We start from the raw sequence: 18,210 nt of genomic DNA on the forward strand, positions 1-18,210 counted from the left end.
GTGACTTAGTAAAACATAAAGAGCTCCGGAGGGCAGGGTAATAACAAACATGGAGGACACTCAAAACAGATTTTGTCCCGTTCGTTTCAGGTTATCGGTCAGTTTGGTGAAGACGCTGCGATGGAGGTCGCTGTTGCTTTTTCTGGTTTGAAAGAAGTTAAGAACTTTTGGGGAGCGGGCTCTGATCTGTTGCAGAGGTGAGTGGGTGGAGGTTTGTGTGAGTGTGTTGACCGTGTCCAGCCGCAGACTGTGGACTCTCAGTAAACACTGGCAGTTAGTCATTAACGCGCCAGAAACACAGCGAACCATCGTCTCCGTCCACGGCTTCTATCCTTCAACACGTAAGTACTAAAACTCCTCCTCGCCCTCTGAAATCCAACGCGCTCTTTCGTATCTCGGTTGCGGTTTAAAGGACGTCGTCTCGGCTCGGCAGCCCCCCTGTTGTTCAGGTCGTGGAGCGGGGGTGGAGGGGGTCAAAGGTCGCAGAGGGTCAAACATGGAACAGGCCTCTGTTGTTCTCAGCTGATCAATATTGTAGAAATGATATGTAGTGATTTTGTCTCCTTGTCTGTTCTCCACAGTTCATCTTTCTGACCTGCTGGTGAGTCAACTGTCCTTTATTATTATTATTATGTATATTAATGTTCTGCTTCACCGGAGAGAGACATATAAACACCGAGGGGGAAGAGGTGATTGGCTCCTGTCTGTCTCGTCTCATTGGCTGCAGGTTTGACGGAGGTCATGTCCCGCCTCGTCCTTTTTGTGTCCATCATCGTCGCTCTGTGGTCGGCGTCGGTGCTCAGTCTGTCAGGTGGGTGTGTGGTTGTTCAGTCTGACGCTCTCGCTGCTTTTACCACTGATGGAATGTAACTAAGTACATTTACTCAAAGTACTGTATTTAAGTACAAACTGGAGGTACTTGAAGTCTTTTCATTTCATGCTACGTTGTACTTCTACTCTTCTACATTTATCTGACAGTTGTTTTACATATTAAAGGGACTGTTTGTAACTTTCAGAAATGTCTTGTTAACAGCGACACCTGTGGCCGTTAAGTCAACTAAAGTCAGCGTCTTGTTGCTGGCGTTTGTGCTCGCTCTAAATAGACATGAACGAGCATCAGAATGGTTTGAATAAAACTTGCATCATCTGGTGGTGGATTACTTTAACTGCAAACAGGAGTGTGGACTTTGTGCAATGAGAAAAGGGAATACGCATGATGAAGTTTTATACTCAAATACTTAAAGGGACTATTTGTTACTTTCAGAAATGCTTGTTAACAGCGACACCTGTGGCCGTGAAATCAACGAAAGTCAGCGTCGGGCTCGTGCTTGCTCGCTCTAAATATACCTGAAGGAGCATCGCTCAACACAGTGAGGTGACAGACGTCAGCTAAAAGCACAATATCACTCTATATTTCAGCTGCTTGGCAGTAATGTGAGCTGACCAGACGAAGGTCTCTCAATGAATCAATGCTGATCCTAGTGTTGGCTTTTCCTGCTTCAGCCTCCGGGGCTGAAGCAGGAAAAGAAACGTTACTGTCTTCGACCGCAGCCGGAGGGAGACACCGGCACCCGGTCAGAGACGATAACGTTTCTCTCTGCGGAGCCCCGTCACTTCACAAGACACGGGAAACCTCTGTTGGTCTGGAGGAGCTGCAGCAGTTATTTCTGCACAAACGTCCACTGTACATTCACTAGATATTCTCAGAGCTAAACTAACTCTTCTGCAGTGTGGACCGGCGCTCATCCACGTGAGGTGGAGCGAGAACGAGCGCGGTGTATTAGTGAAGGCAAGCAGGCAGAGGAGCAGAGTACAGCAGAGACTCCGGTCCTGGAGACCAAAGCTACGGTCTCCCCCGCGTCCTCTGACCGCAGCCAACACTGTTTAACAGCTTCACTAGATACAACCAAGAGGTTTTGGTGCGTCACTGTAGTTTGTGTTGGAGTCTGAGACTGAACAGCGGAGACACACGCGAGCGTGCATGGGAAACCGACCCGGTAAATTTATACGTGTAAGAAGTTACGAACAGTCCCTTTAAGGTTTTTACACACAAAGAAGCATATGAAGAGTTTATATAATATATAATTTTTTTTATAAACTAACCCCCAACAGTTTATACAAGTACAGCTGAAACCATTAGTCCATTAATCAATTAGTTGATTTAAAGAAAATTAAAGTGAAATTATTTTGATGGTTGAAGTGATTTTTCATTATAACCATTTGATGGTTCCAGATTTAATAATATTAATGTATTAGAAACAATATTAATAATGTTAATGTAATAGTAATGATGTTGAGGTTTGGACTAAAAAAACGCAGTGACGGTGTCACTTTTGGTCAACCAATTAATGGAGAACAAAATCAGCAGATTCATCCAGAATGAAAACTATCATTAGTTAATAGTTCAAAATGAGCTCCAGCTCAACCAGCTACAACAGTAAAATCCTGCTTTTACATTAATGCATGAGTATTAATAATCTAATGATAGAATATATAATAGTACAACAGTCACAGGGGAAATAAAATGGACTAATAGAGCTTGTTTATAAAAAGGAGGATCCCCGACAGAGCCTCGAATAATTTAAAAATTATTTAAAAATAACTTCAAAGAAAGACAAGTTATGGGCCTTTTAAAGTTAATGAATTTTATCTGATAAATATGATACATTTTTGTGTATTAATTGGCTTCCTGTCTTGTAGCAGGTTGAGTGTCCTTGGTTTAAGACCAGCATGCATCTCTTTGTGTCTTCCTCTGTTCCCTCCAGTGTTCTCGGACCCTCCGGAGGCTCACATGCTGCTCCGCTCCCGCCGGGCCAACTCCTTCCTGGAGGAGCTGAAACCTGCTTCCATGGAGCGCGAATGTGTGGAGGAAAAATGTGACTTTGAAGAAGCCCGAGAGATTTTCGTAACCAGGGAAGCAACAGTAAGATGATTTCTGTTTCAACAGGAAAGTAACTCTGCATGTTGCTTTTATTAGACCCCTAACCCTGACTGCCTAAACCTAAAGAAGTTGTAGTTTTGTTGTCTAAACCTAAAGAAGTTGTATTTTTTGGTACACAAACCTAAAGAAGTTGTAATTTTGTAGCCTAAACCTAAAGAAGTTGTAATTTTGTAGCCTAAACCTAAAAAAGTTGTAGTTTTGTTGTCTAAACCTAAAGAAGTTGTATTTTTTGGTACACAAACCTAAAGAAGTTGTAATTGTGTAGCCTAAACCTAAAGAAGTTGTAGTTTTGTAGCCTAAAACTAAAGAAGTTGTAGTTTTGTTGCCTAAACCTAAAGAAGTTGTATTTTTTGGTACACAAACCTAAAGAAGTTGTAATTTTGTAGCCTAAACCTAAAGAAGTTGTAGTTTTGTTGCCTAAAACTAAAGTTGTAGTTTTTTTGTCTAAACCTAAAGAAGTTGTAGTTTTTTTTGTCTAAACCTAAAGAAGCTGTAGTTTTGTTGCCGAACTGTTCAGACGAGTTTCATCACTGACGTTTTGTTTGGTGTGTTTACAGCTGGAGTTCTGGACGGTGTACACGGGTAAGAAACTTGTGTGATCATCAACCTGTACGTCATTAAAGGGTAACTTCGGTAGTTTTTTAACCTGGACACTTATTTTTACATGTTTTTGTGTCTAACTGACTAATAGTGACAACAATTTCTATTGGGGCAAGCTGGCACCGTCTTTTACATTTACAAGCACAAGACTTTCAACCAGGAGGCCGATGTTAACGTCCCGCGTGAAACTAAACGTTGATTTATTTTTTCATGTCAGATGTTAGTGTCGTGACTCTTCGGTATCGTCAGTCCCATTGGTCATGTGAGTCGCTAGTCATGTGAGCAACTCGTGATTTACGGGACTGACGATACTAACGACTCACGTGAGTCGTTAGTATTGTCAGTCCCGTAAGTCACCTGTGTCGCTAGTCATAGTACTTGTCGGTATCGACAATCCTGTGAGTCACGTGAGTCGCTAGTCATGTGAGCAACTCGTGATTTACGGGACTGACGATACTAACGACTCACGTGAGTCGTTAGTATTGTCAGTCCCGTAAGTCACCTGTGTCGCTAGTCATGAGACTTGTCGGTGTCGACAGTCCCATGAGTCATGTGAGTCGTTAGTCAGTGAAGTCAATATCGACCACGACCGTTTCCTAACCCTAACTAAGTGGCTGTGTTGCCTAAACCTAACTTCCTGTGAAAATGGAAGTTTATTTTGAAAGGACACTATGCATGTAACGAGCGTATATTGACACACCGTCCCCGGTCCGTCCAACAGTAACACTAGAGGGGTACCCCGTGCTTCGGTTTCTGATGCCGAGGGGCGCTGACCCAGCGGCAGTATTTGACGAGTTGGGAGTGAGAACGCGTTGCTAAATAATGTGTTTCAGTTGGAGTGACTGTGAACCGCGTGTCTCCGCGGTGTGATCGATCAAACCGGTTCGTACCGCACCGCGCAGCTTTGTCCCGTGTGGACAGTTTGGTCTCCGAGCGGCCACCTGCAAGGTATTGTGGGAAATGTATTCTTGTCGACTGTGACTGTGTTTCAGATGGGAACCAGTGTCACTCCAACATGTGTGTTCACGGATCCTGTGTGGACATGTACCAAGACTACGCCTGCCGCTGTAACCATGGATACGAGGGCAAATACTGCGACCAGCGTGAGTCTGGACGGAAAAAAAACAGAAAACTGCCACATGATAATCAAACATGATATTCAGAGATTCCTGGTGCAAAGAAGTACTTTGTCATTAAGTGACTTTTAAAAAGTAAACGTACAAACATCAAAAATTAAACACGAGTATTACATTATCTTAAAAAAGTGTCTTCTATGTCATACATTAGCTTTTTTAAAGGAATAAAAATAGGAATATAAATGAATTAAAAGCCAGTTTATAAAAATGAGTCTTTAAGAGAGATCTGCTTATTAATCTGCTGATTATTTCCTCTAATTATCAGGTAATGGCTATAAAATGTCATAAACATAAATGTCTTGTTTTGTCTTGTATCATTCCAGTGAAATAAGGGAAGGTGCTACTAAAATGTTGTAAACTGTATGAATGTATAAAGTGAGGTAACCGTCGGTGCCGTCTGTTGTCGTTCAGCTCAAACAGCCACTAACTGCTCGCTGGATAACGGCGGTTGTGACCACGACTGTTCGGAGAGCGAGGACGGCCTGACGAGGAGCTGCAGCTGCGTGGGCGGATACAAACTGCACGTCAACTCCAGGACATGTGACCCGAAAGGTGCACGAAAATCACACAAATCATGCTCTCAGATCTCTTAATTCATCAAACCTCAAAGTACTCAATGTGTCCCGCCCCCCCCCGGCAGGCGCGTCGTCTTGCGGTCGGCTGCTGATCGGCAGGTCGTCCTACACCAAGCCGATGGACGGCCTGCTGCCCTGGATGGTGGGAGGAGAGGTGGGGAAGAAGGGAGAGAGTCCCTGGCAGGTAACGGACTTTAAAAAGTGCCAAATGCATTTCTATTGCCTCCGTACAGCTCTCAACATGGCGACAGCTGCGCAGTAAAGAACGCATGTCGCTAAGAAGTGAAAGTCAATGAACAGTCATGAATATATAATGTTATAGAGAAAACTTCAAGATCTCAAAGTACGTTTTCAGGGGCTTTAAAAACATCATTCATTTAGATGTAAATGGGTTGTTCAGCAGTGTTTGTGTGTGTGTGTGTGTGTGTGTGTGTGTGCAGGTGCTGTTACTGAACGCCAGAGGGCGTTTTCACTGCGGTGGCGTCCTCATCGACGAGAGCTGGGTGCTGACCGCCGCTCACTGCCTCGACAACAGCCTCAGATTCAGAGTACGACTGGGTGAGCTCTCACTCCGCACAACAACGCACCATAATCAAAATGTTTATTATGAATTTATGGTAATAAAACTTATGAGTGATGCAGTGAGGGCCGAAGTGCAAATGTGCTACGGAGTATTAGGGTCACATTGGGGGAAAGAAATTATAAAAATAATAAAAAACAATATTACGAGAAAAAGTCGCAATGTTACGAAAATAAAGTCATAACTTTACGAGAACAAAAGTCGGAATATTTCGAGAATAAAGTCATAACTTTGCAAGAAAAAATAGGTTCAGGTGTAGGTCCAGAAGTATTTCTTTAATCATTACTACATTGAGGAAACTAAATTTGCATACGGAGCTCATAAATTACTAATTTTTGGGAACGACGTCTCTAATTTTACATTCGCTGATTTGTTTCTGTTAAAAAATGTTAAAATGATGAATCTCAGTTTACCAAACGACGTGCGTACTACGTGAAGACCCGTTGTGAGTAAGGCACCCTGCATCTGTCTCCTCAGGCGACTACGAGCGTCACAGAGACGAAGGCACCGAGGTGACCCTGAAGGTCGTCAAGGCCTTCAAACACCCGGACTACGACAGCAGGACGGTGGACAACGACATCGCCCTGCTGCGCCTGCAGACCCCCGCCCCGCTCTCCCAGTACATCGTCCCCGTCTGCCTGCCGGGACGCCAGATGGCGGAGCGGGTGCTGCACCTGAACGGCACCCTCACCGTGGTGACCGGCTGGGGCAAGGACGACCTGGACAGCGACACGTTCAGCTCGGCGCTCAACGTCATCAAAGTCCCGCTGGTGGACCGCGGCGTCTGCTCCCGCCAGATGTCCCACAACATCTCCGAGAACGTGCTCTGCGCCGGGGTCCTCGGGCAGAGGATGGACGCCTGCGAGGGGGACAGCGGCGGGCCGATGGTCACTCTGTACCGGGACACCTGGTTCTTGATCGGCCTGGTGTCCTGGGGCGAGGGCTGCGGCAGGGAGGACAAGCTGGGCATCTACACCAAGGTGTCCAACTATAACGAGTGGATCGGCAGAGTGCGTGAAGACTGGGACAAAGCTCAACATCCACGAGAGCCCCCGACTGTCTGAACCACCTGGACCCACCGCCAGGTGACCCGGTCCGGTCTGGTAAACCCACGTTAAGGCCTCGGTGCAGCAGAGATGTAACACACTTTATAAATAAACTCATTCCGTCTCAACACGCTCCGCTTTCCTTTTTCCCCACAAACACCACCTTCGTTTTTAGTCGCGTAGCGATGAGGCTAAAAATAATAATAGTTAGGTGTAGTTAGGTAGTTAGGTGTAGTTAGTTAGGTGTAGTTAGTTAGGTAGTTAGGTGTAGTTAGCTGTAGTTAGGTGTAGTTAGGTAGTTAGGTGTAGTTAGTTAGGTGTAGTTAGGTGTAGTTAGCTGTAGTTAGGTGTAGTTTGGTAGTTAGGTGTAGTTAGGTGTAGTTAGTTAGGTGTAGTTAGCTGTAGTTAGGTGTAGTTAGGTGTAGTTAGTTAGGTGTAGTTAGGTGTAGTTAGCTGTAGTTAGTTAGGTGTAGTTAGGTGTAGTTTGGTAGTTAGGTGTAGTTAGGTAGTTAGGTGTAGTTAGCTGTAGTTAGGTGTAGTTAGGTAGTTAGGTGTAGTTAGCTGTAGTTAGGTGTAGTTAGCTGTAGTTAGGTGTAGTTAGCTGTAGTTAGGTAGTTAGGTGTAGTTAGGTAGTTAGGTGTAGTTAGCTGTAGTTAGCTGTAGTTAGGTGTAATTAGCTGTAGTTAGGTAGTTAGGTGTAGTTAGCTGTAGTTAGTTAGGTGTAGTTAGGTGTAGTTAGCTGTAGTTAGCTGTAGTTAGGTAGTTAGGTGTAGTTAGGTAGTTAGGTGTAGTTAGCTGTAGTTAGTTAGGTGTAGTTAGGTGTAGTTAGCTGTAGTTAGGTGTAATTAGCTGTAGTTAGGTAGTTAGGTGTAGTTAGCTGTAGTTAGTTAGGTGTAGTTAGGTGTAGTTAGCTGTAGTTAGCTGTAGTTAGGTGTAATTAGGTGTAGTTTGGTAGTTAGCTGTAGTTAGGTGTAGTTAGCTGTAGTTAGGTGTAGTTTGGTAGTTAGGTGTAGTTAGGTAGTTAGGTGTAGTTAGTTAGGTGTAGTTAGCTGTAGTTAGGTGTAGTTAGCTGTAGTTAGGTGTAGTTAGCTGTAGTTAGGTGTAGTTTGGTAGTTAGGTGTAGTTAGGTGTAGTTTGGTAGTTAGGTGTAGTTAGGTGTAGTTAGTTAGGTGTAGTCTTTAGGTGAGATGGAAGCAGACCAAGAAGAGCGTTATACATAAGAACCAGTGGTTCAGTCTGCGGGTGGATGAGGTGGAGTAAACAAAGAGCAGCGCTGCATCAATAAATCAATAAATCCATAACTCTCAGCGCTCCGTGGAACACGGTATCCAGGTGAATGATTATAACGTCGCCGTAGTCCGTAAGGCGTCATTCAGTCGATGCAAACACACTTTCACACACAAAGCTGATCACTGAATGACGAACACACAACTTTATTCCATTTCCTCTTTAATACAGCAGCAGAGCGTTAACGAGACGCGGCGTCACGGGTTATTAACTCTTCATATGACGACAGAGCAGAGCTGCAGGTTTCATCATTTAAACACCGACGTGGTTCAGAAACAACATCAGGTCAAATTATTGCTTTTCATATTCAGCACCACAAAATGAACACCTGAGATTCACAAACACACTGTGATCTTATTTATAAATATAGGAATATATATAGGAATATATGTTATCTGTTCTAAACATGAACTGAATCAGTTATTCACTGAATAATTAACCATCAGCAGCGTTAAAATGATCCTGATATCAGTCCCCACAGCTGTTTGAATACCTTTAATCCTGCAGTGATTAAAAGCTGCCGCTCACTAAATGCTAAACTAGAATAATGTGTTATAACCTGAGCTTAATCTACTAAATCCAGTCCAGTTTAAGACATGTGATGGCTTCTTAGAGTATTAATCATATACAGTATGTTGAGTTGAGAAACTGTACAAGCATCAAACAAACATCTCAGACTCATACTGGAATACAGATGTTTGCATTGTTGTTTTTAAAACGTTGTGCTGTCGGTCGCTTCGGAGCTAAATGACCTGTTGACCCTCACAGACGGGTCTGATGACGTCCAGATGCTCACGTCTGGTTTCAGGAAGTGACGGAAAAGTAAATAAATAAAGAGGCGGAGTCCACCGTCAAAATCCTGATCATGATTAATATTCGATTAATTGTCAGTGTATCTTTTGGTCATTCAATTTTCCTTTCACAAAAGGAAATTAAAATACAAAACATTAGTGGTTATTTGATTTACATTTTAAAATACAAAACATTAAAATTAAAATACAAGGCGTTTTTCTTTATCAGGGTCAAAAAGGGATGAACTAAACTTTAAAAAAACGGGTTGATTTTCATTTTCTATTTCTAAAAACAAAAAGTAAAATCACTTGTTTTTTTCATATTCTGCGACCGGAAGTTGCCATTTACAAAGTAAGAGCGTGTGTGAGGACGCTGCTGTAAGTGTTGTAGTACATCTATGAGGAGACCGTTCATGTGTGAAGTGGTTTTGGTGGTACTTCACTGTATAATACTGAAGTTATTGAATATTTGTCTCTTCTCCGCGTTGCACTTTATAGACGGTCCCTAACAGCTCGTCTCACAGCCGGCTGCACATAGAGACCGATGTAACGTGTCCATCTCGGAGGACTAAAGGCTGATTAAAATGAGGTTGTAGCTCGTTGTCTACCTCACTACGGTTAGAAAGAGTCCTCGTTGGTGTTCTAACAACGTTTCTGTTATCAGTTATTGATCCAGGAAGTTTGAATCTGTCAATATCTTTCACACTTTACCGAAGTTAGTTTTTCTGCAGTCGTGTCTTCTTCCCTGAGAAACACTCTTTCATTGTTTCTAAAAACGACGTACTGATCCGTGTCCATCACCTTCAGTTACACAGCAGCACCGTCCTCATACGCGCTCTTACTCTGTAAATGGCAACTTCCTGTCGCAGAATATGAAAAAACAGCGTTTTTTAGTTTCTGTCTTCTAGTGATTTTATTTTTTGTTTTTAGAAATAGAAAATGAAAATCAACCCGTTTTTTATTTTTTATTTTAGTTCATCCCTTTTTGACCCTGAGAAAGACAAACGGCTTGTATTTCAATTTCAATTTTTGTATTTTAAAATGAAAATCAAATAACCACTAATTTTTTGTTTTTTAAAGGTCCCATATAGTGCTCATTTTCAGGTTCATACTTGTATTTTGTGTTTCTACTAGAACATGTTTACATGCTGTAATGTTAAAAAAAGAAAACTTTATTTTCCTCATCCTGTCTGCCTGAATATACCTGTATTTACCTTCTGTCTGAAACGCTCCGTTTTAGTGCATTTCAACGGAATTGCGTAGCTAGGCAACAGTTTGGGTCCATGTTTACTTCCTGTCAGCTGATGTTATTCACATACACTGCAACAGGAAATAAACTGGGACACATTTAGAATGTTTACGTTTAAAACCGTGTAATGGTCTAAATATTGTATATTTGTGACATCACAAATGGACAGAAATCCTGACGGCTTGTTTCAAACGCACAGTTTATGAATACGGGCTGTGTGTATTTCTTTGTATATTGAGCGTTTTTGATAGTTTAACTGTATTTATATATAATTTAAACCTGCTTTATAATATAAAAGACATGCAAATCTCACTTTTTATAATACGGGACCTTTAATATCTGCGTGTGGAAGGAAAATCGAATGACCAAAAGATACACTGACCGTTGTGCAGCCCCTAATTTAATCCTGTGATCAGATTTAGTTCCCTGATAGAGACCTGAAGACCTTTATGATAAATAATGTTATAATATTACATGAAAGAAAATTACAAAAGAATCTCATTTCTAAGTTCAACAATGAACCTTAAACCTGCAATAACAGTTTGTTGTTGTTTTTTGACGCATCATCACCTTTTAAGTTGATGCTGCTTTAAAGATGAATGAAGATTAGAGAGATTTTAATAAGAAAATCAACCTGAAACTAGAGAAGTGGGGACAAAAGAAGGATTTTGATAAGTTCGGGTGACATGTCTGAACGATAAATGACACTTAAATAAAGGTTAAATAAAAAAGGTTTATGTTCAACAACACTTTAAATGAGTCTCGGTCTCCTCACCGTGACTGCAGAGGTAGAAACCTGCAGCGTCACATGATCTCCGTTTGACTTTCTAACACTGAAACTGACCTGACCCGTCTGAGGTGTCAGAGTACAGCTGAGCTCCGGTCACATCGGAGTACATTTACTCAAGTACTTGTACTTCACTTGAGTATTTCCATGTTGTGCTACGTTATACTTCTACTCCACTACACCTCAGAGGTAACTATTGTACTGTTTACTACATTTATCTGACGGGTAAATGCATCGTCACAAAGCTGAATACATTAGGATGTGAATACGGGACACCTGATGATCTCATAGACCATGATGCATTGCTGCAGATTAAACTAGCCAACAGGATATAAAGGAGCTCAAATGCAACGTTAATGCAGCAGTAATATTAATCAGATAGAGAATAGAACAACACTGAATACTGACACAGCAGTGCTTCTACTGCTGGAGAATACTTTAACTACATTTAGCTGATAATACTTTCACTTAAAGCTACTACGAGGAACTTTCACTTAGTGTTGATTGTGTCGGTCTGTGTGGACAGAAGCGCTCGTGTTTCCGAGCACCACAGTCCCTTTAGAAAACCTCTCGTTTTACTGCTCTATCAATACTTTTACTTTAACGACATTTAGATGAAAGTACTGACATACATTTACTTAGGCAAGGTTTTCAATGCCGGACTTGTAGTGGAGTATTTTCACAGTGTGGTATTCATACTTTTACAGCAGTAAAGGAGTATAAAGGTCTCTGGAGTTTCTTTGGAGACTTTTCATGCTTCTGATCAGACTCTTCACTCTGACTCATCCTGTGTTTAATATTCTGCATTATTAGTATTTTCTATGGAAACATTTCCATCTGGAGGTAGACGGTGGAACTGCAACCACAATGTTTTAAAGGCCAGACGGCTCAGATAGACAGTTAGTCACAGAAAACACAGATTCAAGGTTTAAGTCCTGAAAACAACTAAATTCAAGTTTAAATGAAGTGTTGTTGTTTTAAAGACAGAAAGCAGAAAAACAACAACTCTGCCTGTTTCTCTGACCTGACTTCACATCTTTTCTCATCATAAACTGTTGATCAAAATCTCATCTGCTAATACGAACATCTGAAGATCCTGTTTTGGATAGGCAACATTTTCGAAGGTATTAAAGGGACGGTTCGGATGTTCTGAGGTGGAGTTTGTGTTATTGTGTGGCACAAACAAACTAATCGAACGAGGCAGCGGTAGACCAGCTACTCCCCTCTGAGAGGTCAAATTACTGTTTTTTTCTATGGAGTCTGGTGGCTTTGAAGAGAGCGATATAACGGCTTCAGTTCCACGTCTGACAGCGAGGTAAAGAGGTGAAATATTTTAAATATAGCGTACACTTAAACCAGCGGTCAGCAACCTGCAGCTCTTCAGCTCCTCTCCAGAGGCTCCCTGTGGAGATAGAAACATGGAAATGAATAACTGTTTATATTTCATTTTGATTTATCATTGTTGTAGGTCTATGGTACGACGGTATGACGGAGTATAAGGGCCACATTGAGGAAAAAAATTAATCTGAGATTTAGAGAATAAAGTCATAATATTATAAAGTAGTAATTTTACGTGTTATTTTCTCTTTTTCTCGTAAAGTTATGACCTTTTTCTCGTAACATTATGACTTTATTCCCGGAATATTATGACTTTTTTCTCGTAATATTGTGACTTTATTGTGTAAATCTCAGATGTTTGTTCCCTCAATGTGGCCCTAATACTCCGTAGTACATTGTCTCTTTGGCCCTCACTGCATCAGACTGATATACTATATACTGAGACTATAAACTGTGTTACCTTCATCACAATGATCACATGTTTATTTTTGGCCTAAAATGGCTATCTTTAGATAGCAAAGGTTGCTGACCTCTGACTTAAACTAAAACTTAAACTGAAGAAATGATGTGTATTATTTTCTGGTATTAATGTGTGTATTCAGTACATGTTATTGTTTTATCATCTCTATTCTTTACTTTTTATTTTGCCATGTTTAAAAGAGTCTGTTTTAGTTATTTAACATAATTGTGTTTTGTGAATTATGTGAAGTAGCTGCTGCTATAATCTATAATTAATAAATCAGAAAATGTTTAATTTTGGACACGCTTTGTTATATCAACATATGATGACTTAATCCTGAAATCTATTAACACATTTAAGCTTCAGTATTAGTAGTTCTGGTGAGCCAGTCAGAGAAGAGAGTTAAAGGGAGTTAAAGAGAGTTAAAGAGAGTTAAAGAGAGTTAAAGGGAGTTAAAGAGAGTTAAAGGGAGTTAAAGAGAGTTAAAGGGAGTTAAAGGGAGTTAAAGAGAGTTAAAGGGAGTTAAAGGGAGTTAAAGGGAGTTAAAGAGAGTTAAAGAGAGTTAAAGGGAGTTAAAGGGAGTTAAAGAGAGTTAAAGGGAGTTAAAGAGAGTTAAAGGGAGTTAAAGGGAGTTAAAGGGAGTTAAAGAGAGTTAAAGAGAGTTAAAGGGAGTTAAAGGGAGTTAAAGGGAGTTAAAGAGAGTTAAAGGGAGTTAAAGGGAGTTAAAGAGAGTTAAAGAGAGTTAAAGGGAGTTAAAGGGAGTTAAAGAGAGTTAAAGAGAGTTAAAGAGAGTTAAAGGGAGTTAAAGGGAGTTAAAGGGAGTTAAAGGGAGTTAAAGAGAGTTAAAGGGAGTTAAAGGGAGTTAAAGAGAGTTAAAGAGAGTTAAAGGGAGTTAAAGGGAGTTAAAGGGAGTTAAAGAGAGTTAAAGAGAGTTAAAGGGAGTTAAAGGGAGTTAAAGGGAGTTAAAGGGAGTTAAAGGGAGTTTAGATTCAGCTGGTGGACAGAGAGGAAGTCGTTCACCTGCTGGCTGTTTTCACACGGAGACTCTCAGGACGGACGTGAAGGCTTCTGGTTGATCAGACAGACGTCCACCCGTCATTCAGTCCCTCCGTCTGTCCGTCCGTCCTCGTCTCCTCTTAAGCTCCTGCTCGTATCTCTGCAGCTGAGACAGGAAGCCGGGGTTTGGATCGATCTCGTGACGAGCCGTCTTCACTTTCTGGGGGAAAGAAAACAGTCGTCAACCCTCTGAGACCCACAATAGGGTGGTCCAGGGGATCTTTAGGGGGGTCCAGGGGGTCTGTAGGGCGGTACTGGGGGTCTTTAAAAATGATCAATAATCCCTCCAAAATACCACATTAAGACACCAAGACCTTGAGGAACACCAGAGAAAAAGCCATGCTGTGATTTGGGATCAAAAACTTTTGACATTTTGGAGATTTCTGCAAGAATTGGCATTTTTGCGGCGATTGGCAGGCGAGAAACCCCCTTATTGATCAATGTAGCTAGGAAAGCCATCCATCCTCTGGATGTTCTAGGTCTCTAGTCTGATCCATCCATCCTCTGAATGCTCTAGGTCTCTAGTTTGTGGCTGTAAAGTTTCATGATCCACCAGAGTCTCAGCTTTACAGTGAGACCCTATTAATGTAATTCAGAGACTGTTTAGGGACCCCAGGATGCAGAAATATTCAAACACACCATTTTAGAATAGGAGACAATAACACATTTATACTGCATGTGATGATCATAAAGTGGGCATGTCTGTAAAGGGGAGACTCGTGGGTACCCATAGAACCCATTTACATTCACTGATCTGGAGGTCAAGAGACTCTGCAGCATAAACCTGAGCATGAATAGAGTCGGTGTGCTGCTCGAGGGCACCTTGGCAACGGATACTCTGACTTCAATAGCAGCTCCAGTTTCTGCAGACTAAGAGTTTAAACACAGTCGGTGACATTTCCGACCTCTGAACAGCAGCTCAGAGTGAGACATCTTCACGTGTTCTACTGAGGGAATCTGCACAGTAAAACCCCCCCCGACATTTAACCCCTGGAGACTAAATGAAGCTATCATGATGACCCCACATCACGGTGACATGAGTCGGGAGGACTGCAACGTGTCCTGAGGCCAAATGAAACGCCGGAGCTGGAAGATCAACGATTTAATCCAGTGATCAAACTCCGAGTAGTGAAGCCGATGCTGAAAAGCCTTTAACCTGCATCCTCTCTAGCAGCCAGCAGGGGGCGACTCCTCTGGTTATATAGAAGTCTATGAGAAAATGAGCTTCTACTTCTCTCTTGATTTATTACCTCAGTAAACATTGTGAACATGAGTTTATGGTCTCAATCACTAGTTTCAAGTCTTCTTCAATACAGCATGATGTTCATTTAGTAAATGATGGTCCCATTTAGAGTCAGATAGACCATAAAGCAGGGGATGCTTCAGGGCGGGGCTACCTGGTGATTGACAGGTCGATACCACGGCGTTGTCCAACTCTTTCACAGCGTGTTTTCACTTCATCAAAGGGAATTATAACAGTTTTGGTTGTCTGAAAATGTCTTATTCAGCATTCGGTTGTACTGAGCTCCACCTTCTGGTGTCACTTCTCAAAAACAAGATGGCAACGGCCAAAAAACAATTCATAATCAGGCTTAACTTCCTGTCTGCACAGGAAGTGGGAATGTGTTTCCATCTGCGGCTTGTGATCAGCTTTACCTGCATTCATCAACTACCTGACCAGTTCTATCATCTAACGTACGGCGTGAAGGACTGGATTGGCTGGCTGGCGTCTCTGTAAATCACTTCAAACACGGTCCTGATCAACCTGCAGGTAACCACAGCAACAGCAACAGAGGAAACACCAGTTGCATTCAGACCTCAAACTGCGTCCATGTCACCCACCTGCAGCGCGTCGGTCAGCGCCAGTTTGCGGTGTTTCATCAGGTAGGCGATGCAGACGGTGGCCGAGCGGCTGCGTCCGTTCTTGCAGTACACGACGCTGCGTCCTCCGCGGCTCGCCTCCTTCTGGATGGCGTCGGCGCAGCGGTCGAAGTGGACGTACAGGTCCTCGTTGGGGTCGTCGTAGACGGGGATCTGCAGCTTGGTGACGGCGGCGGCGGAGGGAAACGGCTGCTGCTTGGACACGTTGATGCAGAGCGTCACCGCCTCCTGCTGGAGGAGCTCGTCGCTGCAGGCTGAACGGGCGTTGCTGATGAACAGAGCGCTGGTGACTTTACACAGCTGCAACATCCTGGAGAGCTGAGCCTCACAGGCTTCCTTACGCCGGCTCTGATGTTCACAGGTAACTGCCACCTGGTCAGAAATAAACAGGTTTGTCAGTTCCTTCCACAGAAAGTTGATTTACCTCAAAATGAAATGATCGTCTGATTCACAGACGTCTCTTTGAACATCCGTGGACAGTTTTCAGTCCGAAATGGCGGCAGCCTACCGCAGCGCCATGCAGATAGAAACGGCTCATTCTAAGCTAACAAACACAAAACCATTCTTAGTTTTAGCTGATCGTAAACTAATGAAAATAGAGTTATCAATATTATATTCCATTTCTGCTAATAGATCCCGAAATGTTACAAACCGGACCGTTCATATTGTGTTAAAGGGAATTTCTTTGGAGTCACTTTGGGTAACTTCTGACGGGTATTTATCATCACTGGTGATATTCTGGCAAATTGTTATCGCCCGACGATTCATCAGCGTGAACGTTAGATCATCACAGATATACACGAGCTATCAAGTTTCAAATATTAGAAATTAATAAAGTTAATTAACATTGTCAGATCCCATAGAGGCTCATCCAGCCAAACACCAAGAGAACCACCAAACACCAAGAGAACCACCAAACACCAAGAGAACCACCAAACACCAAGAGAACCACCAAACACTAAGAGAACCACCAAACACCAAGAGAACCACCAAACACTAAGAGAACCACCAAACACCAAGAGAACCACCAAACACCAAGAGAACCACCAAACACCAAGAGAACCACCAAACACCAAGAGAACCACCAAACACCAAGAGAACCACCAAACACCAAGAGAACCACCAAACACCAAGAGAACCACCAAACACCAAGAGAACCACCAAACACCAAGAGAACCACCAAACACCAAGAGAACCACCAAACACCAAGAGAACCACCAAACACCAAGAGAACCACCAAACACCAAGAGAACCACCAAACACCAAGAGAACCACCAAACACCAAGAGAACCACCAAACACCAAGAGAACCACCAAACACCAAGAGAACCACCAAACACTAAGAGAACCACCAAACACCAAACACCAAGAGAACCACCAAACACCAAGAGAACCACCAAACACTAAGAGAACCACCAAACACCAAACACCAAGAGAACCACCAAACACCAAGAGAACCACCAAACACCAAGAGAACCACCAAACACCAAGAGAACCACCAAACACCAAGAGAACCACCAAACACCAAGAGAACCACCAAACACCAAGAGAACCACCAAACACCAAGAGAACCACCAAACACCAAGAGAACCACCAAACACCAAGAGAACCACCAAACACCAAGAGAACCACCAAACACCAAGAGAACCACCAAACACCAAGAGAACCACCAAACACCAAGAGAACCACCAAACACCAAGAGAACCACCAAACACCAAGAGAACCACCAAACACCAAGAGAACCACCAAACACTAAGAGAACCACCAAACACCAAACACCAAGAGAACCACCAAACACCAAGAGAACCACCAAACACCAAGAGAACCACCAAACACCAAGAGAACCACCAAACACTAAGAGAACCACCAAACACCAAGAGAACCACCAAACACCAAGAGAACCACCAAACACCAAGAGAACCACCAAACACCAAGAGAACCACCAAACACCAAGAGAACCACCAAACACCAAGAGAACCACCAAACACCAAGTTTCCACCAACACAGACAGCATTAAAGACAGCAGCTCTCCAGTGAACCCACCGAGGCAGCGGTCAGTGAACGCCTCACACAAGGACAGACTGACTCTCATGCAGCCGTCAGCTGATCTTCAGGTTCCTGCTCTCCTCAGGTTGAACCCCCCCCCCTCTCTCTCTCTCTCTGTGGGTTTACTGTTTCCTGTTCAGTCCTGCAGACAGAGGACGGTTCTGGTTGATCCGGTCTGTTCAGGTCTCCTCTTGACCCCCATCTGCTCCTGATCAACACACTGCTGCTATATTTACAGCATGGACTGTCTCTGACTGCTGCTCTACTCTGGGTCCTAATGCTGGTCCTGTTCATGACTGACACAGGAAGCATGGACAAGAGGAAACTGGGAGGACTGGGAGGAGTGGGAAGACTAGGAGGACTAGAAGGACTGGGAGGACTGGGAGGACAGGGAGGAGTTGGGAGGACTAGGAGGACTGGGAGGAGTGGGAAGACTGG

The 18,210-nt window shown here is 42.9% G+C and overlaps 2 protein-coding genes across 3 annotated transcripts; one reads left to right on the plus strand and one right to left on the minus strand.

Moving 5' to 3' along the window:
- Positions 1–202: 202 nt before the first annotated feature.
- On the plus strand, positions 203–7,006 carry proca (protein C (inactivator of coagulation factors Va and VIIIa), a). The gene is made up of 10 exons (XM_074649879.1): positions 203–341; positions 582–601; positions 728–811; positions 2,766–2,923; positions 3,499–3,523; positions 4,534–4,644; positions 5,089–5,229; positions 5,318–5,436; positions 5,693–5,810; positions 6,310–7,006. Exons 3-10 carry the CDS (start codon positions 742–744, stop codon positions 6,894–6,896), a joined length of 1,329 nt encoding a protein of 442 aa, XP_074505980.1. The 5' UTR covers positions 203–341; positions 582–601; positions 728–741; the 3' UTR covers positions 6,897–7,006.
- Positions 7,007–8,312: 1,306 nt separating this feature from the next.
- Positions 8,313–17,997, minus strand: dusp28 (dual specificity phosphatase 28). Of its 2 annotated transcripts, none has more exons than XM_074649889.1 (4): positions 17,813–17,997; positions 15,689–16,099; positions 13,811–14,006; positions 8,313–12,394 (listed from the first exon to the last, which is right to left on the minus strand). In XM_074649889.1, the coding sequence occupies exons 1-3, from the start codon at positions 17,816–17,818 to the stop codon at positions 13,890–13,892; spliced, it is 534 nt and encodes a 177-aa protein (XP_074505990.1). In that variant the 5' UTR covers positions 17,819–17,997; the 3' UTR covers positions 8,313–12,394; positions 13,811–13,889. The 2 variants fall into 2 exon arrangements, with proteins under 2 accessions (XP_074505990.1, XP_074505991.1); XM_074649890.1 differs by having other exon boundaries at positions 17,770–17,993.
- Positions 17,998–18,210: the final 213 nt, after the last annotated feature.

Source organism: Sebastes fasciatus, chromosome 11 (assembly GCF_043250625.1).
Source record: "Sebastes fasciatus isolate fSebFas1 chromosome 11, fSebFas1.pri, whole genome shotgun sequence".
NCBI lineage: Eukaryota > Metazoa > Chordata > Actinopteri > Perciformes > Sebastidae > Sebastes > Sebastes fasciatus.